Here is a 25,441-nt window from a genome sequence, read left to right on the forward strand (position 1 = left end):
GAATATTATTCATCCTTAAAAAGGAATGAAATGATAATACATACACAACATGGATGGACCTTGAAGATTTATACTAAGTGAAATAAGCCAGACACAAAAGGACAAATAATGTATGATTCCACTTATATGAGTTAGCTAGAGAAGTCCAATTCATAAAGACTGTACTAGAATCATGGGGCCAGGGCTGGTGGAAGGCAGGGATGGGGAACTATTGTTCAATGGTGCAGTTTCAGTTTGCAGGGATAGAAAACTTCTAGAGATAGACAGTGATGATAGTTGCAAAACAATCTGAATGTACTTAATGCTACAGACTGTACACTTAAAAATGGTTAAAATGGTACATTTTAAGTTATACTTATCTATTTTACCACAATTGAGAAAATGATTAAAATAAATTTTATGTTATGTATATTTGCCACAATTTTTTAAAATTGCAGACTGGCTAGTCCAGAGACTGAGCTTTGAATTGCAGTATATTAGACTCCAGGTTTCTAAAATTAAATGTATCAACCCCAACAGATCTTTTCACATGCTACAAACTCGTTCCTCTCTACACCCCATCCCATATATATTCTACTTCTTTCTCCACTATTAATTTAGTTACCAATTCTAGAAACCTTTGAAATGCCCTAGACTCCTGCCTCTCCCTCATCCTTTTGGATGTACTCTGAACAATGACTAACTCAGCGGATTATAAAGACATTGTTCCTCCGTTTCAAACCCACCCATCTATATACACTGTTTTGTAGTGCTGAGGCTGGGTTTCTGCAATTCCCAGGTTTCCTTTACAAGGCTGGTTCTTTGTTAGGATCTGCAAATAGTGAGAGATCAGAGGCAGAAAGGAGGGAGAGGGACTTGCTCTTTCCTGTTTGCTTCCTGTTTCTATCAGTGTCACCCAGGCAACAGTTCTTCATGCCAGCAGCAGCAGTTGGTTCCAGCTTTGGCCTTCTTTACATATTCCCAGAATGAGCCTCATCACATTCCTCAGAGATACCAGTCCCAGCCAGCCAGCAACCCTCCTGACAGGTCTGAGTCCTAACACTGCAGGGCCCCCTCTGAGCTGCTGAGGTGCCCGAGTAAGTCAGCAGCATTCCTCCCGTAGGTCAGGGTTCCAGCTCTCTAGGACCCCTCCAAGGTTTGGTCCCAACAATCCCAACCTTGACCCTTCACTTCCCCATCCACTTTCAGTTTCTACTTCTTTGTTCCACTTTCCCTTTTCAATTCTCCAGTACCTGTCATAGCTCCACTAACTCTTTATATTAATTTTCTCAGTTAAGACAACTGCTATCCTTTCTGTTTCTTTATTGAATCCTGATTAATATAGAAATGGTCCTAAGAGTGTTTCTAGGAAACAGAATCTCAGATATAGGGTTTTGGGTTGATTTGGTCATATCCTTAAACTCAAATTCAATATTGAGCAACTTGTCAATGGGAAATGGGAGGTAGTGGCATCATAAATTGTTAGCTTATCACCTTTCGTCATTTGTGTTGAAGTGCTCACTAAAGCGAGTGCTTTGGAGCCATATTTGACAGTAATGGTGACTATCATAATTGTAGGTTGGGAAGGGCTGTATTTGAATTCACTGAAAAACTTACATAGAGAAATGGAAAGTTTCAGTCATTAAACATTCAGTTCAAGTCACAGAGAACAAAAGCTTCTATGAGAATCCCTTCTTTTTTGTATCTGCAGACTAATCTTGCTGAAAATCAAACATAAAATTTAATAGTGCATGTTTCAGAATTACAACATAAGTTGATTTCATCACCTTGCCAAACTCTTCAGTGAAATATAGGGCATTGATTGGGAAGGGTGTGACACTGAAACTTGGAATGGGGACATGTGGGTTCACTGAAACAAAGTTAAGATTCTAGAATGCCCAGATCTCTCGAAATCTTCAATATCAGTGGAAACAGCCCGCTATCCCTTGCTTAAGAGCCCTGTAAAAATAAAATGACCTGAAGGATGTCTATTTTCCTCAAGTTTCATTCCAACCACTCATTTTAACCTGTAGTTCAGGGTTTCTCACCATATTGGGCAGTGGGTAATTCTTTGTTGTGAGATGTCCTGTGCATTGTAAGATATTTAGCAGCACTTACTACCTAGCAAATACACACTTTAAATAAATAAAATATAAAGACATAGTTTGAAAGTAAATAGAGAAAGATATGCAAACAGTAAGCCTAAGAAAGTAGAGTGCCTGTATTAATATCAGATAAAGCAGATTTCAAGATAAAATGTACTACAGGAGATAAAAAGGGGCATTTTATAATAATAAAAGGGTAAATATAAATATATCAGAAGACATAACAATCATAAATGTGCATATACCTAATAATAAAGCTTCCCAATAAATATATAAGGCAAAAATTACAGAACTGAAAGGGAAATGGACAATTACACTATCATAATTGGAGATTTTAACATCCTTCTCTAGGCAATCAATAGTCCAATCAGGTAGGAAATCATCAAAGACACATAAGAACTGAACAATAATATACTAACTCCTTTGTCCTAGTTGATATTTATAAAACTCTCTGCCCAACAACTGCATGCTTTTCAAGTGCGAATGGTATGAACACCAGGAAAGACCATACATGTTAAGCCATAAAACAAATATTGACAAATTTTTAAACATTTCTGACAATGGAATTAAATTATAAATAACAATAAGATTCTAAGAAAACTCAAAATATCTGGAAATCAACCTACACACTTTTAAATAATCCACAAGTCAAAAAGTCACGACAAAATTTTTTTAATGAATCATAATGAAAACAAAGCATTTTGATATTTGTGGGATACACATAGAGCAATGCTTAGAGGAAAATTTATAGCTTTAAAAACATTTATAATAGGAAAGAAAGACCTAAAATTAGAAAAACAAGCACAAATAAGCCTAAGGAAAATAAAAGGAAATAATCAAGATAGGAGCAGAAATCAACAAAATAGGAAATGGGCAAAAATAGCTATAATCAATGAAAAATAAGAGCTATTTCTTTGAATTGATCAATAAAATCCACAAGCCTCTAGCCAGATTGATCAAGAAAAAAAGAGAGAAGACAAAAATTATCTCAGGAATTGAAAGTTGGCTTAACATTTGAAAATGAACCAGTGTAATTTACCTATATCATGCCTGCTTTACAGATGATTCTGCACCAAACAGAAAACATTGCTGAAGCATCATAGCCTCCAACAGGAGTGTCCTTCAAAGACAGTGGTGAAGCAAAATCCTCTCAGTGGGTAGATCTTCAAGAAATACATTTGGTTGTCCACTTTATTCTGAGAAATAGCCAGAAGCATAGAGCAACGCTGATTAATGGGCAGTTGCTAACAGTTTCATTGTATGGTTAGGACTTGGAAAGAATAGTGGCATTGGAAGATAAAAAGAAAGAAGGTATGGGGAAGAGACATGTGGATGGACCTCTCAAGTGGGCAGAATATCATATGTGACATTCCAATAAAAATGCTCACAAAAGGGCATCCACAGCAGAGGAGGTTCTCAGTTAGGCTGACAAGATGACATGTAGTATGAATATCACCTTCACCTCTTGAATCCAGACACAACACTGTTTGCTCAATGAGCTCAAGTACAATGTGGCCATCTTGCAGGGATGAAAACTATGCACAGACTCAATATTAATGTCCCTTTAATAAGTCTGACCTGGGTAAGTAAGTCCCTCAGTGAACCTAACATACCTATAATAAAGACTTACACTAGACCCTCAAAATGACATTCCCTGGGGGAAGCAGTCAGCCAATTGGTAGCAAGTTGCTTACACTGGACCCCTTACATCACAGAGGTAATAGCCATTTGTCCTTACTGGAATAGACATGTATTACGGGTATGGATTTCTCTTCCCTGCTCATATGGTGCTTCTGCCAGCACCACCATCCATGGACTTATCTACTGTAATGTTGTTCCATACAGTATTGCTTGTAATCGAGAAACGTGTTTCACTGTAAAAGAAGTGTGGCAATGGGCTCATGTCTGTGGGATTCATTGATGTTTCCATGTAACATTATTCAGAAGCAGCTGGCCTGATGCAATGCTGGACTAGCCTACTGATGGCTTGGTTCCAATGCCATCGTCAGTGAGGAGATAGCATCTTGAAAGATTGCGATTGTCTTACAAATTTCAATACATTCTTCAATATATAGTGCTGTTTCTTCTAGAGCCAGAATAAATTGATCCATGAATCAGGGGTTGGAAATGGAAGTGGCTTTTCTCTTTCTTACACCTAATAATCCACTTCAAGAATTTTTACTTCCCATCCCTGCAACTTTGAGTTATGATGGTTTGGAGGTCTTAGTTCTCTACAGAAAAATGTTTCATAACATTTTTGTAATGAAACATAACAGTATTTCTATTGCATGGGAAGTTGAGATGCCACTTAGTCATTTTGGGCTGTTTATGCCACAGAAAGGAATATTCAACTGGGTGAGGTGATTGACCCTAATTACCAAGGGAGAATTGAGTCTCTTACACAACAGGGACAGGTACCCAAGATTTTCTCTGGAAGCCAAGAGATTCTCTGGAAAGCCTCTGAGCACTTCTATATCGAATAGAAAAATTAATGGAAAATTAAAGCAACCAGAAAAAAGCAGGACCCTGAAGAGGATTTAGATCCTACAGGAATGAAAATTTGGTTCACCCCACCCAGCAAAGTACCCAGACCAGAAAAAGAGATTCTAGCAGAGGTCAAAGAAAATAATGAGTGGGTAGCGGAAGACAAGTTATAAATGTCAACTATGATCTGGTGACCACTTACAGAAATGAGCACAGTAACAGCTATGCATATTTTCTTCTAGCTTTTATGTGTGTACATCAAAAGAATCTCTCTCCTGACTCCCCTTGTTATTTCATGTAAGGATTGCTGGTGTTGGTTAATTTTATGATTTAGTCTTTTGGTTTCAACATATTCACAAAGATCTTGACTGCATATGAGAAGTAACTAACATGGCCCATATATGGATACTGTACCTATAACTCAGTGGCAAGCATTCTCCTGACTCAGGGCATTTGCACTTGCTATTTCCTGCTTGGAATGCCCTTCCCCGAGCTATCCATGAAGGCTTCTCCTTCTCCTCCTTTTAATCTTTATTCAAATGTCACTGTTTTTGGTGATGCTTTCTCTGACCACCCTATTTAAACCTCAATACACTTATCACCATCTAATTTATTGTATATTTTACTTGTTTACCTTACTGACTTTCTGTGCCCCCCTCCCTTTGGAAGGTAAGCTCCTTAAGGGCATGGGATATTATCCAGCTTGTTCACTGCTACGTCCCCAGTGCATAGAGAAATGTAGACACTCAAAAAATATTTCTCGACTATGGAACACTATGTTATGCAGGAGTTTAAGATAATGAGGTAGATCTATAAATACTAAACAAATTGTTATTCATGTTTTCCTCTCAGAAATTGGGGGAGAGTGTAAATATGGATTTTAACTTACTATCTAAGTTAAAAAATTTTTTTTTCAATGTTGGGAGACACTTGAACATGCTTGCCAACGTAGGAGAAAAGGCCAGTAGCATTGGAGTGGATTAATATACAGGAGGAAGAGGGGGTAATTGGTGGAACAACGTCCATGAGGAGATAACATGAGCTGGTTCCAGAGCACAGTGAAAGCACTGTCCTTGGACAAGAGTTTTGCATGGGGAGACGTGAAATTGAGGGAGTTCTCAACTGCTGGACTTCATGATCTTAGTGAAGCAGATGGGGAAGCTAGAGGCAAGGGTTTGCGGACTGTGCTCAATGTGTGAGGGTTTAGGAATGGTATCACGGTTATGTCAACAAAACTATTTTATTTAATCCTCACATCAGTCCTAAAGGTATTATTATCTCCACTTTAATATATTATTCCATTTTACAAACGTAGAAACAGAAGCACAAAGATTATATAATTTGCACAAGACTACACAGGCTGATGAATGATGGAACCATTCTGGGAAGTGCTATCTAACCCAAGTTACTGCACCTGTCAAGGCCTCACGTTCCTCAGCAATGAAGTGGAAATGGCCCAAGCTAACGCCTCCTCTAACGTAACAGTCCCCACAGTGGAGTAGGATGGGCACATCCAGGGTGTGCATGATGGTCCATTGGGATGTTAAAAGAAAATGTTAGATTTCTATTTTTTAAATCTAAACAAATTAAACAATGGACACCGGAGTCCTTATTTGGTCTGGACACCAGCTGGTTAAGGAGTCATTTTGGTATCTTGAGGGAGACATAGGAATTCCGCGTGTGGATTGTAATGGTGCTTGCTCATATTACATTTTTTGTGCTTAAGGGATGACGTCAATGTGTTCATTTTTTGTAGAAACAAGAAATTTATGAAGCAGAATCTTTATAATACAGTGGCCTATGATTAAATGGGGATCAATGACAGAGATTTTTGGCCTCACTCAGAGATTTGCTAGGCGTTTCCTGTCAGTATTAAAATAGTTGTCAGAACCTATAAATAACTTGTACTTTTACAAAAAGACAAGCATTTGAACTTTGCTGCCTTTTTCAATAATGATAATAAGGTGGCTGTCAGTAGTATGCTACTTTATAGATACTAAAAAACAGTGTTTTAAAACTGTTTCTTCAAGATAAAGTTAACAGTGTAATGAGTGAGAAAACTGCTTTTTGAAGCTATTGTACCAGGTGTCATCAAACAATACAGTGAATGTTTGAATAAAAAAAATTATTACAGTAAAAGACACATTGCCATTAATCCCTCTGAAAATATTCCCCCTTGCTTTGAACACACTTATTGCATTGTTCTTGCCACTTTCTGAAGCAGTTCTGGAAGTTCTCTTTCGTGAGTGTCTTTAGTAGTTGCACTGTTGTGGCTGCCTCGATGTCCTGAATAGATTCAAAACGTTTACCTTTCATGGTCGTTTTGACTTTGGGGAAGAGCCAGAAGTCGCATGGTGCCAGATCCGGTGAATATCATGGATGAGGACACACTGTAATGTTTTTATTTGACAGAAATTGCCGTACTAGAAGCTGTGTGTGATACGGAGCCTTTCCGTTGTGATCACAAAATACAGTGAATGCTGCTGCCGAGTGCCATCCAAAGGAAAGACAGGGATCTTCAATATGGGAAGTGTCTCTTCGAACCTTAGTAACAGTGTGTGACAAGTTTCAACTTGTTTGGTGCAGTTGACCTATGGTTGAGAGATGTGTTTTAAAGTGTGCCATAAATCACCCTCCATCATGACAATGCTCTGTGTCACACATCGCTTCTGGTATATGGCAATTTCTGTCAAATAAAAACATGACGGTGTGTCCTCATCCAACTTATTCACCAGATCTGGCACCATGTGACTTCTGGCTCTTCCCCAAAGTCAAAATGATTCAGGACATCAGGGGAGCCATGACAGTGCAACTAGACACTCAGGAAAGAAGACTTCCAGAACCGCTTCAGAAAGTGGCAAGAACGATAGGATAAGTGTGTTAGAAGCAAAAGGGTATATTTTGAGGGGGATTAATGGCAATGTGTCTTTTACTGTAATAATTTTTTTAAACATTCACTGTATTGTTTAATCACACCTCGTATCAAATGAATACTCCTGGCCATTGAAAATTTCTGTCCACTTCCACTCCATAAAGATGATTTCAAACTAGATTTCTTCACTCATCATGAAGAATTATGCATGGCAAACTTGAACCAAATGTCTGGAAAGTAAGTTGGAATGTGATTTGAAAATTCTGAATATAATATTCTGAATTCGCTATAATTACTGAATTCAATTGCTTCACAGCCTGGGTATTCACTTCAAGACCTGAGAAAAATGCTCCCTTAAAAAAAAAATGAGTTAGAAATAAAAACAGAAGGAAATTTGGGGACTTCAATCAAAAATATGTGGGAATTAAACAATACACTCTTAAATAACCACTTGTTCATGGAAGAATTCACAAGGAAAATTAGAAAACACCTTAAGATGAAGTGGATCTGAATAGACATTTCTCCAAAGAAGATATACAAATAGCCAATAAGGATATGGAAATATGCTCAACATCAGTAAGCCATCAGGAAATTGCAAATCAAAACCATAATGAGAAACCATTCACCCACTTGCATGGTTATAAGAAAAAGGACGGACAATAATAGGGATTGGTGAGAATATGGAAAACTTACATTGCTGGTAATAATGTAAAATGGTCAGCCGCTTGGCAAAGCAGCTGGAAGTGCCTCACAAAGTTAAACAGAGTTATCGCATAATCCAGCAATTCCCACTATCACCATGTTTCCCTGAAAATAAGACTTAACTGGAAAATAAGCCCTAGCATGGTTTTTCAGGATGACATCCCCTGAACATAAGCCCTTAATGCATCTTTTGGAGGAAAAATTAATAAAAGACCCGGTCTTAGTTTCAGGGAAACATGGTAGGTATATACATACCCAAGAGAAATGAAAACATATGTCCAAACAAAAACTTGTACACAAATGTTCATAGCAGCATCATTCACAATAGTCAAAAAATGGAAACAGTCCAAATGTCCATCAACTGATGAATAAATAAACAAAATGTGGTATATCCATACAATGGAATATAATTTAGTCTGGAAAAAATGGAGTACTGATACATGCTACAAGAATGAATCTTGCACACATTATGCTAAATGAAAGAAGCCAGACACAGGACCATATACTGTATGATTCCAGTATGAAAATATCCAGAACAGGCAAATCTATAGAGACAATAAGTGGATAAGTGATTGTCAGGGGCTAAAGGGAAGGAGGAATGGCGAGTGACTGCTAGTGTAAATGGGGTTTCTCTTTGGGGTGATGAAAGTGTTTTGGGATTAGATAGTGGTGACAGTTGCACTGAACTGTGACTTTCCACTGGTGAATTTTAGGGTACATCAATTATATCTGATAAAATTATTATAAAAAATGAAAGGACATATGTCCTATAGATCTTGTTAGAGGAATCTCTATTTCAATAGATCCGTTTTTCCCCCAAATTAAGATTGACTGCTGTCCATTTGAAATGACCAATAAATAATTCATCCTTTAAAATTCAAATGATGTTACAGTTAAGTTATATGTATATAATATGCATTATTTGTTTGAATTAATATCTCTTACCTATGAGTAGCAGTTTATTTCAAAGTTGAAACTATTTTTAAGTGAAAAATGAAATGTCTGAGCATGCTAAAATTTGGGAAATGTTTGAGAAGGGACTTATTATTTTCTTAGGGTTTTTTTTTTTAAACAAACAATTTCTAAAGTTTGAGCATTTCCTTAGCATCTAGTCAGTTTATAAAGATTCTTTACTCCTTCTCCAGTGATATCAGGGCCAAGCAAAATAGAAGTTGAAGAGTAAATGAATTTCTGAGAACGCTACATCTGATCAGTATGCAACCCTTGGTGAAGCAATTAAGTAAGGGTTCCCATGTTAAGTAATTTCCGTATCTTGGTTTTGTCGAAAATGAATTTTCAAAACAGTGTTACAAGCCTTCCAGAGTATAAATGTTAATATATGGATGTTTCTGGGCCTAGGTAAGAAAAATAGGAATTTTTCACTCTTCTCCCTCTTCCTCCACATATTCTATGCAGTGAAGAGATTACTCAGGAGTCCAATTCCATTTGCTATTTTTAAGCTAAGTACACTGGCCTTTCTAGTATAAATGCCTGTATCTGAAAGGCCATGCGCATATATATGGTCATTGAAGTTGATTAAATGTTTGTGTTATATAGTTATGTACAATATTATTAGTTTGCAATAAATAACCTAAGGGAGTATATTAAATTCTTAATAAGAGCAAATAGATACCATGGGGCTTGATCTCCTTAAGTTGGGTTATATTATAGGTAAGATTGCCAGATTTAACAAATACAAATACAGGATGCTTAGTTCAATATAAATTTCACATAAAATGCCCAGTTTACTATGAATCTAAAATTCACATTGAACTGGGCATCATGTATTTTTATCTGGCAACCTAATTATGGAAATAAAAAGAGAGAGGTTTTATGCACCCTCCTTACAAAAAGCTGCCCAGACTAGCTGTAGGATATAAGCAGACTGAGTGGTCCTACATTTCTGTCCTGGCTGGTCAGTGCAAGTTAAGGAACTTTCCAGCAAAATCTTAGAATTGGGCTGGCTGGCATGTGACCAGATACTGGTCTATTTTTAGGGAGAGGTAAATGGGGCAGTTATTCCAGAGACTGGGGAAAAGCAAGTCTCCTTTAAAGTTATGGAGAAGAGGTATGTGCTTAAGAGGGGAGAGGAAGGCGTGTCTTACATATTGACACACTAAAGGTCACTTCAACCACACCATTACTATGCCCATCTCCCCCAATCCATGCAAATAAGGTAGGTATAAAGGATGCCCTATTAATTGAAAGGAGCCAGAGGGCTCCACTTTTTAATGTGTGGGTTGAGTACATCAAGCAAAAAAACAGTGAGATGGGAAACTGGCCTTGAAATTGTCTCCACTAGAATGAAGCACAGATACCTCAAACTCAATACATCCACAACTGAAGTCATTACCTTCCTCTCCAAATTCCTCCCCACTCCTTAAGTTCATTCATGTACTCAGTGGCCACTAAGTTCCAGCATGCGCTGGCTCTGAACATATATCCATGAGCAGAACAGACATGGTCCCTATTCTCAGACAGCTTACAACAGAGTGGGGGACACTCTGATACAATCAGAAAAATAAATGATTAATTACATATTATGATATTGCTGTGAAGAAACGATGTTGGGTATACTACTAATCAAGCTGGTATACTACTACTCATCTTTATGGGGTTATTATAATGAATAAACACTATAAAGCATCCTGAGAATAAAATCCTTTTTAAAAAATCACTATATATCTTCCTATTTAGGGAAACAATATTCCATTTAAACCATAGTTTCTGGAGTCTAGTGAATTTGTCAACTTCAACAATATTTGTGATAATGTTGACTTTTAAATTAAACATTTACTTGCTTATTTATTAGTACAATTAATCTTGCCATTGTACAAAAAGCACAAGAAGGGGATTTTTCTTGATGGATGAACCTCTTCCGCTTTGTGCCCATCTTCTATGGCAGTGTACTCCACTGACTATGCCCTCTCTGGTACAGAGGATGTAATTCCTGTGAAATAGAATGGGCAAAACTGACACCTGCCTATTCTAGTAACTTATTACGGATGAATGACAGAAGATAGCTTCTAGGAAAAGTACTACAATACACTGAAAAGGGGGCCTTTTAGTGTATCTGGTAGAATTCCAAAGCACTTAACATCCAGTCAGTCACCTCACCGGGGTTAAGGCTGAGGTCCCTAGCCTATTGACCTGCAGCTACTTCTGGCCTGGAACCAGCTGCTGGTTAGCAGCTGTACAGCCTTAGAGCCCCACACGCAAGATCCTGAAGGGAAGCTCACCGCACCCAATTAAATTCCTATTTATGAAGGAAGCATATATTCCTATTTTCGAATAATGCTTCTTGTGCCTGGCAAATATACCTGGAACTAATGGACACAAGTGCTTTCTGCTTCTCTGAGTTTTCTGAACTCGGTTTTGGCGATTTTCGTCTCATTTCTTAATAATTCCTCACCCCACCCTCTTTTTCCCACATACTGCTCTATTATCTACCAGACGGAACAATTTAGCCTTTTTACTGAACGGCTGGAAGAATACAGCACTGAACGGGGCGGAGGGGAGGGGCAGTGTTAAAAATTTATTTGGCGAGATGCACCAACAAAATCCCCAGGCAACCTTACCCCAAGTGTCCAGTCCTAACTCCTGGTGTTCCCTTCCCTTGGACAGGGCTTGGGCGGCCCCAGGATGAGGCGAACTGAGGGAAGGCGGCCGGAGCCTCTGCCCGCCGTCCTCCCTCACTTCTTTGCCCCCTCGGGCTGCATTCTCCCCACGGAAAAAAAGGGCGGGGAGCCGAACTCGTCCCGGCGTTGGGCCTCCAAGCGGCGATGGACCGCGGGTCGCTGGGGGAGGAAGACGAGCCCACAGCCCCGTGGCCACTTTGATTGTTACGCGCATTCAACTTAACAGAGTGCAGCGTTCAGGGGGTGCAGCCGGACCTCGCGCCCGGAGGAGCTGCGGCAGAAAAGCCGAGCCGCCGCCGGCGGTCTCCAGGCCAGCCGCCCGCGGCGGGGGAGGGGCAGCCGCCGCCCGCGTTCTCCCAGCGCCCACGGCGGGCGGAAGGGCCGCGCATCGCGGAAGCCCGACCGCAGCTGGGGATCAGCTGCTGGAGGAGGCGGAGAAAAGAAGGGAGGAGCCTAAGGGGGAAGGGGAGGGAGGGGACCATCAGGAAGCCGCGAACGCCACCGAGTGTCTGCACACCTCGCTCCGTCTGCCATGGCTGGTTAAAGAACCATCCGGATCGCTGCGCGGGGGGAGGGTTGGGTGGGGGGAGCGCGGCAGCCGCGCGTGAGGCCGAGGGAGGGGCGGCGGCGCGAGCGGCGGCGGCGGCGGTTCCAGGATGAAGAGGAGAGCTGGCCTGGGGGGCAGCATGAGGTCAGTGGTGGGCTTCTTGTCCCAGCGGGGCTTGCATGGGGACCCCCTGCTCACTCAGGACTTTCAGAGGAGACGCCTGCGGGGCTGCAGAAACCTCTACAAGAAGGACCTCCTCGGCCACTTCGGCTGTGTCAATGCCATTGAATTCTCCAACAATGGAGGCCAGTGGCTGGTCTCAGGTAAATCAACCCCCTTCCCCTCCCCGCGCCTCCCGGCCCCTTTCCAACCTCCCCCTTTTGCTCTCCCTCGCCACCCTCCTCCTACCCTTCGTCCCCACCCCCTTCCTCCTCAACCCCCCTTCTGCGGTGGGAAGGTTTGGTGTCAAATTAAAACCATTGCAGGGGGAGGGAGGGAGGGAAAGGAGAGGATGTCTTCTAAAAAAAAAAAGACCCAAAATGGTTGACAGGTCCTTAACTCGCTTTATCCCAAGTATAAAGTGATCTCTCCGCTGACTGCCCCGAAAGTGTGGGTCGGGAGGGGGGCGAGGTTACCGCTTGACAAAGTTTGATGGGAAACTCTTCCTCCGCGTACTTTATAAGGTGCGGGGGGCATTTTTGGGGTTGGAGGGGCAGGAGGCCGAGGCGCGCCTGAGGCGAGGGGCAGCTCGAGCCCCAGTCGCCGGCGTCCTGGAAAGGGGCCTCGGGGTCTGGAGCCGGGCGGTGACAGGGCTGGCCTCCGGAGGGGTCGGGGTCTGCGACTCGGGGGCTGTCTGGGTGAGCGGAGGGGAGGTGACTGGCGGGCGGTGCCTGTTGGCCGCCCCCCTCCGCGCCCTTAAGGGCCCAGCTCCATCTCCTTCCGTTTGTTTTTATTATGGTTCAGGAGTGCAGAGCGCTTTGGAGGCTAAGGGGCCCCGGCATGAACTTGAATGCGCAACTTGTGTGGCAGGGGTTGGCGGGTGGGCGACCCCGGGAGACTTGTTGGCGGGAGCCCGGCTCCCGCACCCCCCTTCCCCGCGGCTGCCCTTGCAAGGTGGTCTTCGCGCCTCCTTCCTCTCGCCCAGCTGGGCTTGGTTGCCCCCGGGCTCCCCGACCAGTGTGGGGCAAGTGGCGAAATCGAGGCCGGGGCTCCGGCCGGGCTGTGTAGGCCTCGCTCTCCCCGGGGCTCCTAGCGACAGGCAGCTGAATCGATAGCCTATTGCTCCCCGGGAGGCTCGGGCCAGGCGGGCGGCGACAGCTGCCCGGGGGGAGGTGCGTCTGCTGCCCAAGGGGGTGCTCGCCGCCGCCGCCTTCCTCTTGGGGGTCGCGGGCCCGAGGCTGGCGAGTGGGGATGGGGGTACGCTTGGGGGCGGTTCCCCGAAACCTGGCTAAGGGGAGGAGGGCGAAGATGGGTGATCTGGCGTTCCCTCTCGCCTTCTGCCCTCCTTCGTCCCTTTGCCTACATTGAGAGGGAGGAAGGGGGAGCTCAGTGCTGGACGTGGCGCTTCGCTTCACCCAGGCGGTCCCCGAATGGTTTTCTAATTTACGTCAGTAGGCAGCTCGCCAGAAACTTCTGGGATCATGGCAAAGCATCGGTCTTCTTCACAAGTAACACTCGGAAGTGACACGGGGAGTGCAGTCCAATTTAGGGGTAGCAGAGATAAGACCTGTGTGATCATTTCACGATAGACCTTCTGGGGTTTCTCCACAACTGACTTGACTTTTCCACCCCAGATCGTTTTCTCTTTGATTAGGTAGATTTTGGCCCTAGATCATCCCCTGAAGAAACCTGATATTCCACTTCAAGGCATACCCCAAACAAAAGCTTCCTTCCCCCCACACCGCCAAAAAATTCCAAAGGCAAAATGGGGAAAGATCTCTTTAGAAGCTCCTAGTTTTTACTCCTACTGCTTCTGTGTTCATAATTCTGTCTCTTTCCCGTACAAGTAAACTCACCCTAGTGGGTGAGGGAATTCGGGGGGGGGGGGGTAGGGTACTCCTTTATAGACTGAACTAATCATAAATACAGCCATACATTGCCCAGTTTACCACATTTTTAATAAATCTCAGGTTTATTAAGATATAATTCACATGCCATACAACTCACCCATTCAAAGTCAACACGTTCTAAAAAACACAAAAAGTTGCCTCCATTTTTTGCCAGTTATCCTTGTTCAGGAACTTCCCCTGCCTTAAATGAACCCCACTTTCTCTAGTCTTGGCCAGTTTATTTCCTTTATCCTAATTTTAGTTTGTAGAAGCCGAGGTTCTTTCCACAGGGCAGGCCCTGGCAAACCTTTTGGGTCTAGGCACTGGTTTCCTTTTCTAAAAAGGTCTGAGTTGCCCCTCTCCATCAGTAGTTTCTGGGTTCCTGCCTTCGTTGCCCCTTATTCTTCCTTCTTCCCCTCACACTTCCTCTAGCTCACTTTGTCTTGTTTCCTTATCTATTCCTGCCCATGTTCCTAGTCCTTCCAGCTGGCTTTTCCACCCACCCCTCCAGTTAGCTTAGATAGACTTAGCTTTCCTTATTTGTTCCCCAACATAGAGTTTTGGTTAAAAGACTTTTTAGCTATTCACCTTCCATTATGAGTACAACTTATGCTAACAGAAAGTTCCTTCTGTTTGCTTCAGATAAGGAAGCCTCCTCTGGGAATCATAAATATAGCTTACCTTGTTAAAGCTAATTAAATTTTGTTCTGGGGAGTCTTTCAATAATCTTTACATGTTTAAAATGATTTAAGGTATCATGTTTACATTTTATCTATCATTGTCCTTCTTTAGCAGTTAACACCTGAGGGGAGGAGCACATAGTATTTTGAGGTTAATGCTGTCTATCCCTAATGCTTCACAGTAAGGTGGTGGGAGGCCAGGATCTAGGGTGGTAATGAAATTACTTTTATGCATTTTGTTTTTCTTGTATCTTGTCTGGATTGGTTAAAGCCTTCAGAAAGTGGTGATTAAAATGATTGTTCATAGTTTGTTCACTGTTTTCATTTCCTAATTGTTTGGGCAGGCTCACATTGCTTGTAACTGACACATACTATTTGATAGAATTAACTTAGACCTAGGGCAAAAATAATACTTGCATGATGCCTGTGGCCTTAAAAAAATGCTCTTTGTTAAGGATACATCATTGCTTTTTCGTTGTAACAGCTAGCCCCTTTTCCAGGGCACAATGAGGCCAGCAGATATTAAGAGTAAACCAGAGAAAATTAGGAAGGAGAAAACATGCTCTGCTGGGGAAATGAGATTGTAATAGCAACAAGTGGCAGAATGTTTTTTTGACATTTGAAAACATTAAAACATTTTAACCTAAGAAGTATTTTTCTTTGATCAGAAAAGGGCATTACTGTGATACCATGTAAGGCAGTGTGGTATAGCATACACAAGGTTAAAATCACTGCTGTGTCATTTAATGTGTGACCTTAGTCAAGTTGCTGAGCCTTCTGAATGTTTCCTGATCTATGCAATGGGAATACCAACACCTACCTGGAGGGCTGTTGTAAACTACATGGGTTTGAGTGAACATTATATACAAAGAACAGCTTACACCTGATACTTGCAGTCTCTTAGAATATTTATGCATGTTTGTTCTTTGAGAGATGAGGAACAATGTATGTTGAAATGCTGTTTACACGAGATCCCAACAACATTGAGTTTAATGTAGTATACATACGTATATATAGGGGATATCCTGGGTTTACCTTTTCCATCTTTCCATTGCCTGCTCTCCTCTTATGCTTCTCCTTTTCTCTAGATTGGAGTCCTTTATATGTTTACTTAAAAGTCTTTTTTTTTTTCCTTTGGGAAGAAGATGAACATCTTGGGATCTGATTGGGAGCCCAATCAGAATGTAGGCTCTGTGTGTATCTGACTTGGATTGTAACTCTGCCTTCTATTTATAACTGGGATAACTAGTCCTATTTCTATTTCACATGGGTCTGTGACTTTATTGATCATTGTAAGTATCCACAGTTGTATATAGAGATTAAGAGTGTGAACCCTGGAGTCTGGCTGCCTGGGGGTGAATATCCACTCAACTATCTGCTAACTGGGTTACCTTTAACCAAGTCAGTTATCCTCTCTGTCTGTTTCCTCATCCATATAATAAAGACAGTGATACCTCACAGGTATTACTGAATGAAATAACATTTGTAAAGTTCTTAGCACAAGGGCCTAGTCCACCCTGTTGCTCTGGTTGCTACTGCTGCTCCAACTGTTATTATTATTGTTTAATTTGAAGCTCACAAGAAACTTTTAGAGATTGACACCTGCCATCAACATTTAACATTTGTTGCACATGGCAAAGTACAATGTGAAAAATTGAGAAAGATCTCAATGAGGTGAACGGTTCAAATGCTTTGTGAATAAGTATTGTTATCAAAGCATATTTTTAAGTATCAAATAATAGCTATGATAATAACTACATGCTTTATTTGAACACATTAATTCATGGCCATTTTCTGCTGCCCAATCACTAGTTATATCCCTTTTTATGGAGTCTTTTTTTTGTAAGTAAATTTATCCAAGAACGTATTATCTATAGGTAAAGTGTTTGGCTGTAACCAGTTAAATAAAGTCTTGACTGTATTAAAACTTCTCATGTGTTTAATTAGAATGAATTTCTTGATCCAGTGGTGAGTTTATCAGGAGAAATATGGCCAGTGGTAGAGCAGATTTCACTTTGAAAAGTTTTCATAGTACATATATTTTGATAAGGTGATTAGGGAATCAATTCTTGGATTTTCTTTTGGGCTTTGCTCTTTACTGATAATTCATTGCTTTGGAGGTGTTAAGTTTTATTCTTTGGTCTATTTATTAGTTCAACAAAAGACAGGAGCTATGAGAAGACCAAAGATGATGAATCAGGTATAATCACACTCTCAGGAAGCTTGCATTTTAGGGGCATTTACTTCTCATTTGCAACAGTGCATGACCCTTTTTAATTTTTCTCCTCTGCTTTATGATACCCTAATAGATACTTGCTTTTCCCCAGGTTTACAGTTTAGTCCTCTTGGCTGTGCGCTTTAGTGGGTAAGAAAAAAGGCTCACAGAGATGGCCTTTGAGGACATTGCTATGATAAATTATAGAGATCATGTGATAAGGGTAAGGTAACATGGATATTTATAGATACATGTTATTTTTCCCACTTGTTCTTCAGTCAGCTAAGTGATAGCTATCAAAAATTGGCAAATTTAGAATTATGCCTGGGTTTGTCACTTCTACTTTAAAACAACCTAGTAAGATTTAATTGATGACCACCGGTTTCATTAGACATTATTAGCACATGCAAAAGTTGTCTTTGTATTCAGTATTGTTCAAAGGATCATCACTGACTTGACTTAACCAATGCATTTTTGATTACTAAGAGTTCCTAAGAGCTGAGGCCCTCAGTTACCGCATTGAAAGGACGGGTCAGCCCACTTGCAAGCGTGTGCTCATTTACTGATAATTGATAGGTTTGCTTGTCAAGGTACAGTTGGAATCATTTAGATCAGGGAAACTTTATTGACCAGTAAAACCTGAGACACAAATGGATACTGCTTTCTGAATTCTGATTTAAGAAGTGGATGCATTTATTTTCTCATGCATTAAGCACTTAACATTGCTAATAAACAGTGTCTAATTTTAATCTTTCTTTTTCATGGTTTTAAGAAGTAATTGCTTTTTTTATTGTTTAAGTCTGAATTTATAAACTCAAGGGTGGAATTAAAGACTTAAGGTAAAGGAACTAAAATCCTAATTCAAATGAAGATTATGTAGGTTAAGAAGGAATCAATTCTGTTTTCAATTTTTGGTGCCCCACATTATATTGTTTCTTATAATTAAAGAACTGAATGTCAATCTGTTAGGATTAACCCTTAGGTTATTGTGATAATATGAAATTACATTTCTTTTATACTTAATTCTCTGTCCTTTAAATTTCTTTTATTTTAAATTGTAAGGGTTAGGTTACTATTTGCTAAAGTGTGGACATGTAAGCTGATTTTAGGTGATCTTTGAATGAATATTTAAATTTTAGTAGTTACCGTGTTTCCCTGAAAATAAGACCTAGCCGGACCATCAGCTCTAATGCATCTTTTGGAGCAAAAATTAATATAAGAACTGGTCTTATGTTAATATAAGACCAGGTATAATAGAATATAATATAACACCTGGTAATATAATATAATGTAATATAATACCGGGTCTTATGTAATATAAGACCGGGACTTATATTAATTTTTGCTCCAAAAGACGCATTAGAGCTTATGGTCCAGATAGGTCTTATTTTCAGGGGAAACACGGTACATTTTTTATAGCGTTAGAAAAGTTAACTAGCATGTATAAAATATTTTTAATAGATTTATTGCTTAAGGTTAGGTTAAATTCTAAAAAGTCAATTTAAAGAAAAATAATGGTGAATATATTATGTGTATAAAGCAAAAATCAAAAGGTGATCAAGACTGAAGTGTGGAAATTATTGCATTTGGTAACCTTTTTTTTTTTTTTTTTTTTTATCTTTTCTTCCTCATTGAAGTGGAGAAAAAGAAAAGTGAGTTGTCCAGAGCTGCCCAGTTAGTCTTTGGCAATATGGTTTATTGCTCCCAGGCAGGTGCTCTTTAAGTTGCCTTTTTATATTTTTCTTTCCCTTTTCTTATAGGGCAGGCCAGTTTTTCCTGGATGTTTTCTAAAGAATTAAAAGCTGAATGTTAGCAGTTTCTGAGCACATATACAACTCTAGTTGCTCCTTATAGATAATAAATTGTGTTTCTGTGTTTTGCTGTAACGTTAACTTGTTTTCACAGAAGTATCTTACGTTTATTTTATTCATTAAAAGTATTTAATGAGAACATACTATGTATGCCTCTTTAATCTTAATAATTACTATAAGAATTATTTTTAACATTTATTTAGCATGTAATGTGTACCAGGCCCTCTGCTAAGCACTTGGGATGTTTTGTTTGCCACTTGGAAAATAGCCAGGTAACCTGTAATCTAAAAAGACAAGGGATTTGAAGGTTTTATATTAATTGTCATAACTAAGTGCCAAAGAATCAAGACAGGACATTGATAAATGACTGCCGAGGTTTCTATAAATGCAGAGAACAGGTAGGGCATTAGTGGAAAAAAATAGATATTACAATACATGGTTTCTGGTTAAAATGAAGTGAAATAATTCTAGGGATTAAAACAAGATTTCTATTATCTTGGCCTATTACCTTGGTCTTTGTAGAAAATTTGGTTCCCAAGGTTTTGTTCTTTTCAATTTTAATACTTACTACTCACCACAGCCAACATGCTGTAAGTTTCCTAAAACCTAACTCTCATTTTCTCACGTTCCCCGCTGATCCCTCAAAAATCTACAGTGCTCCCCAGTGTCCACCAAATTAAGCAGGAATACCTCACCTGACATTCAACTGAGACATTGCTTTTATAAAAAGAAATGTTTAACCGTAAAATAGCTAATATTTGATCATGTTATTCAGTTATCAAATACTATTTGGGGGAGTTTCATATATGTCAGGTGCATTTACAGACATGACCACCTCTAATACTTAAAAGCGTCTTTCCTACGATAGAGATAGTACTATTCTTATTTTATGTATGAGAAAACTGAGGCCAGAGAAGTTCTGTGCCATGTGAAAGCTCCTGTAGTTTGTGGTGGAGCTGCATTATAGCCTGGGCTGCAGGAGCTCTAAGGCATGCTGCTATTTGCTCTGAAATGTTTAGAATGTTATGTACATTTCAAAAGGACTTGACTTTTTTCCTACATTCTCATCTCTTGATGCTATCACTGATACTTTGCTAACTGCTTTTTACCCCTTTATGTGTAAACAGAGGAATGGGGTGAGGCTGGGGGGAAGGCTCAGTGGCTTGGAGCCAGTGAGTGCTGTTCAGGTCTTAGCTATAATACTCACCCCTCAAGCAGACCTCTCTCTCGGTGCTAGGAGTCACTTCACCTGGATTTTGGTCTTGGCAGTGATTTAAAGTCTCCCTTTTACACTTGGTGTGTTCCATGCTTGCTTACATAAACTATGTGACTAACTTTCCACTGATTTAAGTCACCTGCTTTAGTCTAAGTAGGGGGTAAATATATTCTGGTTCCCAGGTTGGTTCCTCTTCTCCATTCGCCCAGCTAAAATACAATATATATGTACTTACTGAGCCTGTAGTTGAGTTCAGTATTTGCCGAAAGCTTGCTGATTGAGTACGTTTGGCTGATTTCAGCCAACAGAAATATGTATGTTTCTTCCTAATTATACATGGGGAGAAAAATATCTATGCCTGGGGCACAGATGAATAATGTGGTTCAGAATAAAGTGCTTTTTGGAAGAAGGTTTAAACAACATAACATGGGATTATTTACCCAGAGAGCACTCACTGCTGAGCAATTTGTAAGCACTTTTCCACAGACACAGTATCATAAAGGAAAGTATGACTCCTAAACCAGATGATAAGCGTGTTTGATCCTTAATGAACTTGTATTCTTGCAAGTAAAATGTACTTCTGTCACCAGCATCTTTAACTCTGCTTGTGAAAATGAAGGCATTTCATTCCCAAGGTTATTCACTGATTGGGTGAACAAGGAGAGTTGCTCTGCATGTTCTGGTCTTGGATTCCACTTGCTCTTTACATCAATTTTCCTAAGTCAAGGATTTAGGGAAAGACGTGACAATAGTAGTTTGTCACTTTAGTTGTCTGCTCTTCCCATGTCTAAATATTCACACTTTCCTTGCCGCCTTCCTCACTCCTTGTACTTTGCAGTGTTGGATACGAGATTCTATCATGTACCTGTCAGGATACAGAGTTGATATGCACGGAAATGAAGAGAAGTGTATGTGCTCTGAGTACCATTCTTCCTATTGGGGCCAATTTTAAAATAGAAGTTATATTCCAGGGCTGAGGCATGTAGGAATCAACGAGAAAGTGGCATTTGAGGACAGTGACAGGTTTTTAATAGATCCCAGTAGCAGAGATGATGGTGGTGGAAAGGCAGATTCCCATCTTTCCTGTTACCTCTGCTGGGCCTCCTGCCAGTTGATAAGGTGAGGTAAGATTACTTTATATGGTTGATAAGGTAACTCTGTAGGTCTTCTGCCTGCCTTGCTGCCTGCTGGGGTCCTTTATCAGTAAAGTGACTATATATCCTGGTGTACTTGGGACTGTCCCAATTTCCCCATTGTCTGAGTACAATTATTGATGCTCCTTTCAATTCTTGAAAAGGTCCTAGTTTGAATGATTAGTCTATGGCCACTTACTCCTACTCATCAGAGCTGTCTGGTGCTCAGGCGAGACCAAAGCCCTAGTCTCTTCACTCCTCCCAGTCACCACTGAATGCCCCTGGTGGGAAAGCCTCCAACTTCCGTGCTCCCTGTGTCCAGGCTGTTAGCTGCCACCTTTGAGGTACTGGATTGCGCCTAAGAGGCAAGCGATTGGTTAGTTATTTGTCCCCTCCTTGTCTTCTTATTAGAAAGGGGTTGGGGGTGGGGTGGGGGGAGGCTATGACTGTTGGAAAATGTTAAGTCCAAAGGCTAATTACCCCTTCCTTTCGACATACCTTCTCTTATAGCTGTCGTTCTGCTGTTCACTTGTACATTCTTTTTTATTTTCTTAAGTTTTCCTGTGGGGTACTGTTTTTTGCAGAGTTGATTTTGAGGAAAGGCTTTTTGAGGAATGATTCTCCATTGAGTGGGGATTTTTTTCCTGAGGTATTTTTAACTAAAAGTGGGTATAATATTCATATTAAAACCATCCTACAGGCTTAGTTTTGTGGAGTATCTGTCCAGCACTAGAACACATTGAAGTAAAAGTTGGACCCCTCAAATGTATAGATTGGCCCTGAGAATGGTTTTCAGGAATTGTAGTTTTTCAGGTGTATGGCCAGTTGGCTCTAGAATATCTTTCATGTTGTGGAATGTCATCAATAAAGAAGTTTAAGAGATCTGGGTAGAGTCCTGATTTCACCATTCTCACTTGTGATCTTACGCTACTGATGTTCTGTCTCTGTAGAGTCATAGGCTTTTATTGCTGGAAATGACTAATGATCATCTAACTGAAGCCATTAATTTTACATAAAAGGACACAAGGAGCAAAGAGGTAAAGTGATTTGCCCAGCAGCTCACTACTTGTAAGTAGTAAATCAGGATTAAAATAGGGTCTTCTGGCCTGGTCCCCCAGCAGGGAAAGTCATGGGGTTCAGCGTTTGTAAACGAATTACTCAAAAGTGTTAAACTCTGTAGGTGGCTTACTTGGCCAGTACAGTACGTTCTATAGGCGGTTTCATTATCCCTGAACATGGTTGTTTTGATTAAGTTGGTGGTGCCCCATTATGTTACAGATGAGTAAGTAGAGATTTTCCAGGGTGGAGGCAGAGGGCCACTCTGGCTGGGTCTCCAGTTGTAATTCTTAGCCTGCCTATACTTCCTTACTTTGGAGAGTCTGTTTCCTTCTAAGAACATTACTCAGGAGGAGGAATTTTTTGCAAATCCAGATGCCTGTCAAAATCTTGTTACACAATTTCCCTCATGCTGAATTTCCATTCAAGTCTTATATCTAAATTCCAGTTGTATCTTTTGTGTTACTACTTAAGGCCAAGTGACTAATTGGAGCCTCAGAAGATTGTAATGTTTCTTTTTTTGTAGATGCTTGAACCATGTTTGATGGCCTAGTGCAGATATCTTATCAGTTGCTGCCATAGATGGCTGAGGCATGTGTTTTGCCTTAGACGTACTGGCAAGAGACAACTGAAGTTTGGCAACCAGCTTCAAGCAGCCCTTGATTTAGTTTCAGAGTCGACATCTCTGCTTATACCTGCTTGAGGGTGGGTATTGTTGTGTGCCTTCCTAGAAGGACCAGGAAAGCATTGGGGTCCACATTGGTTCAACCTTTTTAGAATTGCCCATAAAGAGAAAAGAAGGCTTTATTGTGTTGTTAATGTTCCTTATGCAAGGAATTTTGCGAAAGTCAGGCAGGCAGTGTTCTTAATTGAACAAACACTAACAAATCAGAAACTACACAGAATGAGTGAAGTGTATCTGTGGTATAATCAGGGAGCATATTGTCCAGGTTAGTTGTCTAGGGCAAAAGAAGAGGGACTGGACATAGAGACACGCTGTGGTCTGGACATTTATCACCCACTGCCTCAGTAAGTTCCTTGTAAAGCCTTACTGATGTGGAGGCCCTAAGAATCTGCGTTCCTCTAGCTCTGCATGAGGAGCTTTTTGTTCTTTGACATTTCACTAATTCCATACTTTACTACTGAGAATTTCCTGTTGAATCATACAAATCATCAGCATATAGCACTTAAAAGACAGGCTTCCCACTTATTCATAAATTTTAAAAATATGTACTAGTTATAGGAAACTTGGTAAATGAAGACATATTTAAAGAAGTATTCCACTTACTCAGGATGACCATTTTGGACACCTGGGACATATTTTAGTGTTTTCATATGCATATGTACATATTTCAAAAACAAAATTGGAATTAGGCCATCTCTGCTGTTCTGTAACTTTTACTTACATAATATTAACAGTTTTTCATATGTCATTGAAAAGCAGGGTTTCTCAACCTCAACAGTATTTACATTTTGGGCTGGATAATTTGCTATGGGGGCTGTCCCGTGCATTGCAGGATGTTAGCATTTCTGGCCTCTAACCAGTATATGCCAGAAGCATCTCGCCAGTTGTGACAACCGAAAATTTCTCTGGACATTACCCTAGGGGGCAAAATCATCCTCGTTGAGAACCACTGTTCTAAAGCAAAACTTCTCAAACTCTAGTCTCAGGACCTCTTTACATTCTTAAAAATCATTGAGGACCTCAAAGAATTTCAGTTTATGTAGGTCATATTTATTGATTTTTATTGTATTAGAATTTAAATCTGAGAAAGTTAAATTGATTTATTGAAGAATAGCAATAGTCTTTATATTAACATAATATTTTAATTAGAAATAACTTTTCCAGAATAAAAAAATAGTGAGAAGAGTAGCATTGTTAAGTTTTTCCAAATCTCTTCAATGTCATAGTACACATTAGGAAGACATTTACATTTAATCTGTTGTGAAATACTGGTTTAGCTGATGTATACGAAGGAAAGTAAGCCTTACACAGATATGCAGTTAGAAAAGAGGAAGAGTGTTTTAGTGCCTTATTGAATAACTGTGTATATTCTTCTTGGTACTCTATCAAAACTCAACAAGTAGGAGTTTCTTAAAGAATAATTGCAGTGTAGAATCTGAAATCATATCAGAAAACTTTTTATAGTCTATTCCATTAAAATCCATTAGTCTGCCTTTAAAGCTTTCCCCTCAGTTTGCTGGTTTCTCTTGAAAAAATGGAACATTGGGCAACTTGGAACCTACATTTCTCTATGGCAATAGCTGGCTGGAGCTGAGAAGTGGCTTGTCCTTTATAAAGGGTTGTGTATTCTTTTTTTTAGGAGGGGGGGAGAGTGGGGGTTGTGTATTCTTCAGTCTGCCAGTTTAATCTGGCAGCTTTCACTCATTTGCTTTGCTGTTTAGTCCCCATTGTATTTGAGAGGCTGGGTTATATGGTGGTAAGGAGCAGTCTCTGGAGCCAGATTACCTGGATTTGGATCCCAGTTTGTACTCTTGGTCACTGTACCTTCAGGTTGTTTAGCTTTTCTGTAGTTTCATCTGGATAATAAGGATAATACCTGCTTCATGGGGTTGTTAAAACGGTTAGAAGAGACCCATGCATTGTTTAATAATATCATGCATTGATCATTTGGAAATATTCATTCACTGACTTACGCAGATTTTCCAAATCTTAACATGTTTTATTATATATTTTAAGGAATCATATTTGTTAATATCACCACCAATGTCATCAGAAAAGTCTTTAAGTATTGGGAAATGACCGCTCTCACTGTGGTGAATACAAATTTTTCAAAATTCTTGTTTTCACTTGAGAGCTTGAATTTTATATCATTGGCTGCAAATACTGCCAGTTGTTTTCCTTGAAGTGACAAGTTCATCCTATTTGTTTTTGAGAAATTATCCACCAAATACCCAAGTCTGAAGAGCCATAGTTTGTCAGTTGTTTCAAGT

The 25,441-nt window shown here is 40.2% G+C and overlaps 2 protein-coding genes across 5 annotated transcripts in view; one reads left to right on the plus strand and one right to left on the minus strand.

Annotated features, from left to right (window-relative positions):
* EXD2 (exonuclease 3'-5' domain containing 2) overlaps positions 1 to 12,161 on the minus strand; it is a 56,152-nt gene extending 43,991 nt beyond the window's left edge. The window contains exon 1 of the mRNA XM_019733490.2: positions 11,721 to 12,161. The gene's annotated coding sequence lies outside the window, so the exon portion shown is untranslated. The remainder of the gene's footprint in view (positions 1 to 11,720) is intronic.
* Positions 12,162 to 12,264: 103 nt separating this feature from the next.
* Positions 12,265 to 25,441, plus strand: part of DCAF5 (DDB1 and CUL4 associated factor 5) — an 85,172-nt gene continuing 71,995 nt past the window's right edge. The window contains exon 1 of one of the 4 annotated variants that reach the window (XM_019733487.2): positions 12,265 to 12,471. Coding sequence is in view for 2 of the 4 variants with exons in the window: in XM_019733485.2 (XP_019589044.1) it covers positions 12,437 to 12,650 (214 nt within the window). In the remaining 2 variants the exon portion in view is untranslated. Of the gene's footprint in view, positions 12,651 to 25,441 lie in introns of all 4 variants that reach the window. The other 3 variants (XM_019733485.2, XM_019733486.2, XM_074327301.1) reach the window with 3 other exon arrangements.

Source organism: Rhinolophus sinicus, linkage group LG03 (genome assembly GCF_036562045.2).
Source record: "Rhinolophus sinicus isolate RSC01 linkage group LG03, ASM3656204v1, whole genome shotgun sequence".
In the NCBI taxonomy this organism is placed as follows: Eukaryota; Metazoa; Chordata; class Mammalia; order Chiroptera; family Rhinolophidae; genus Rhinolophus; species Rhinolophus sinicus.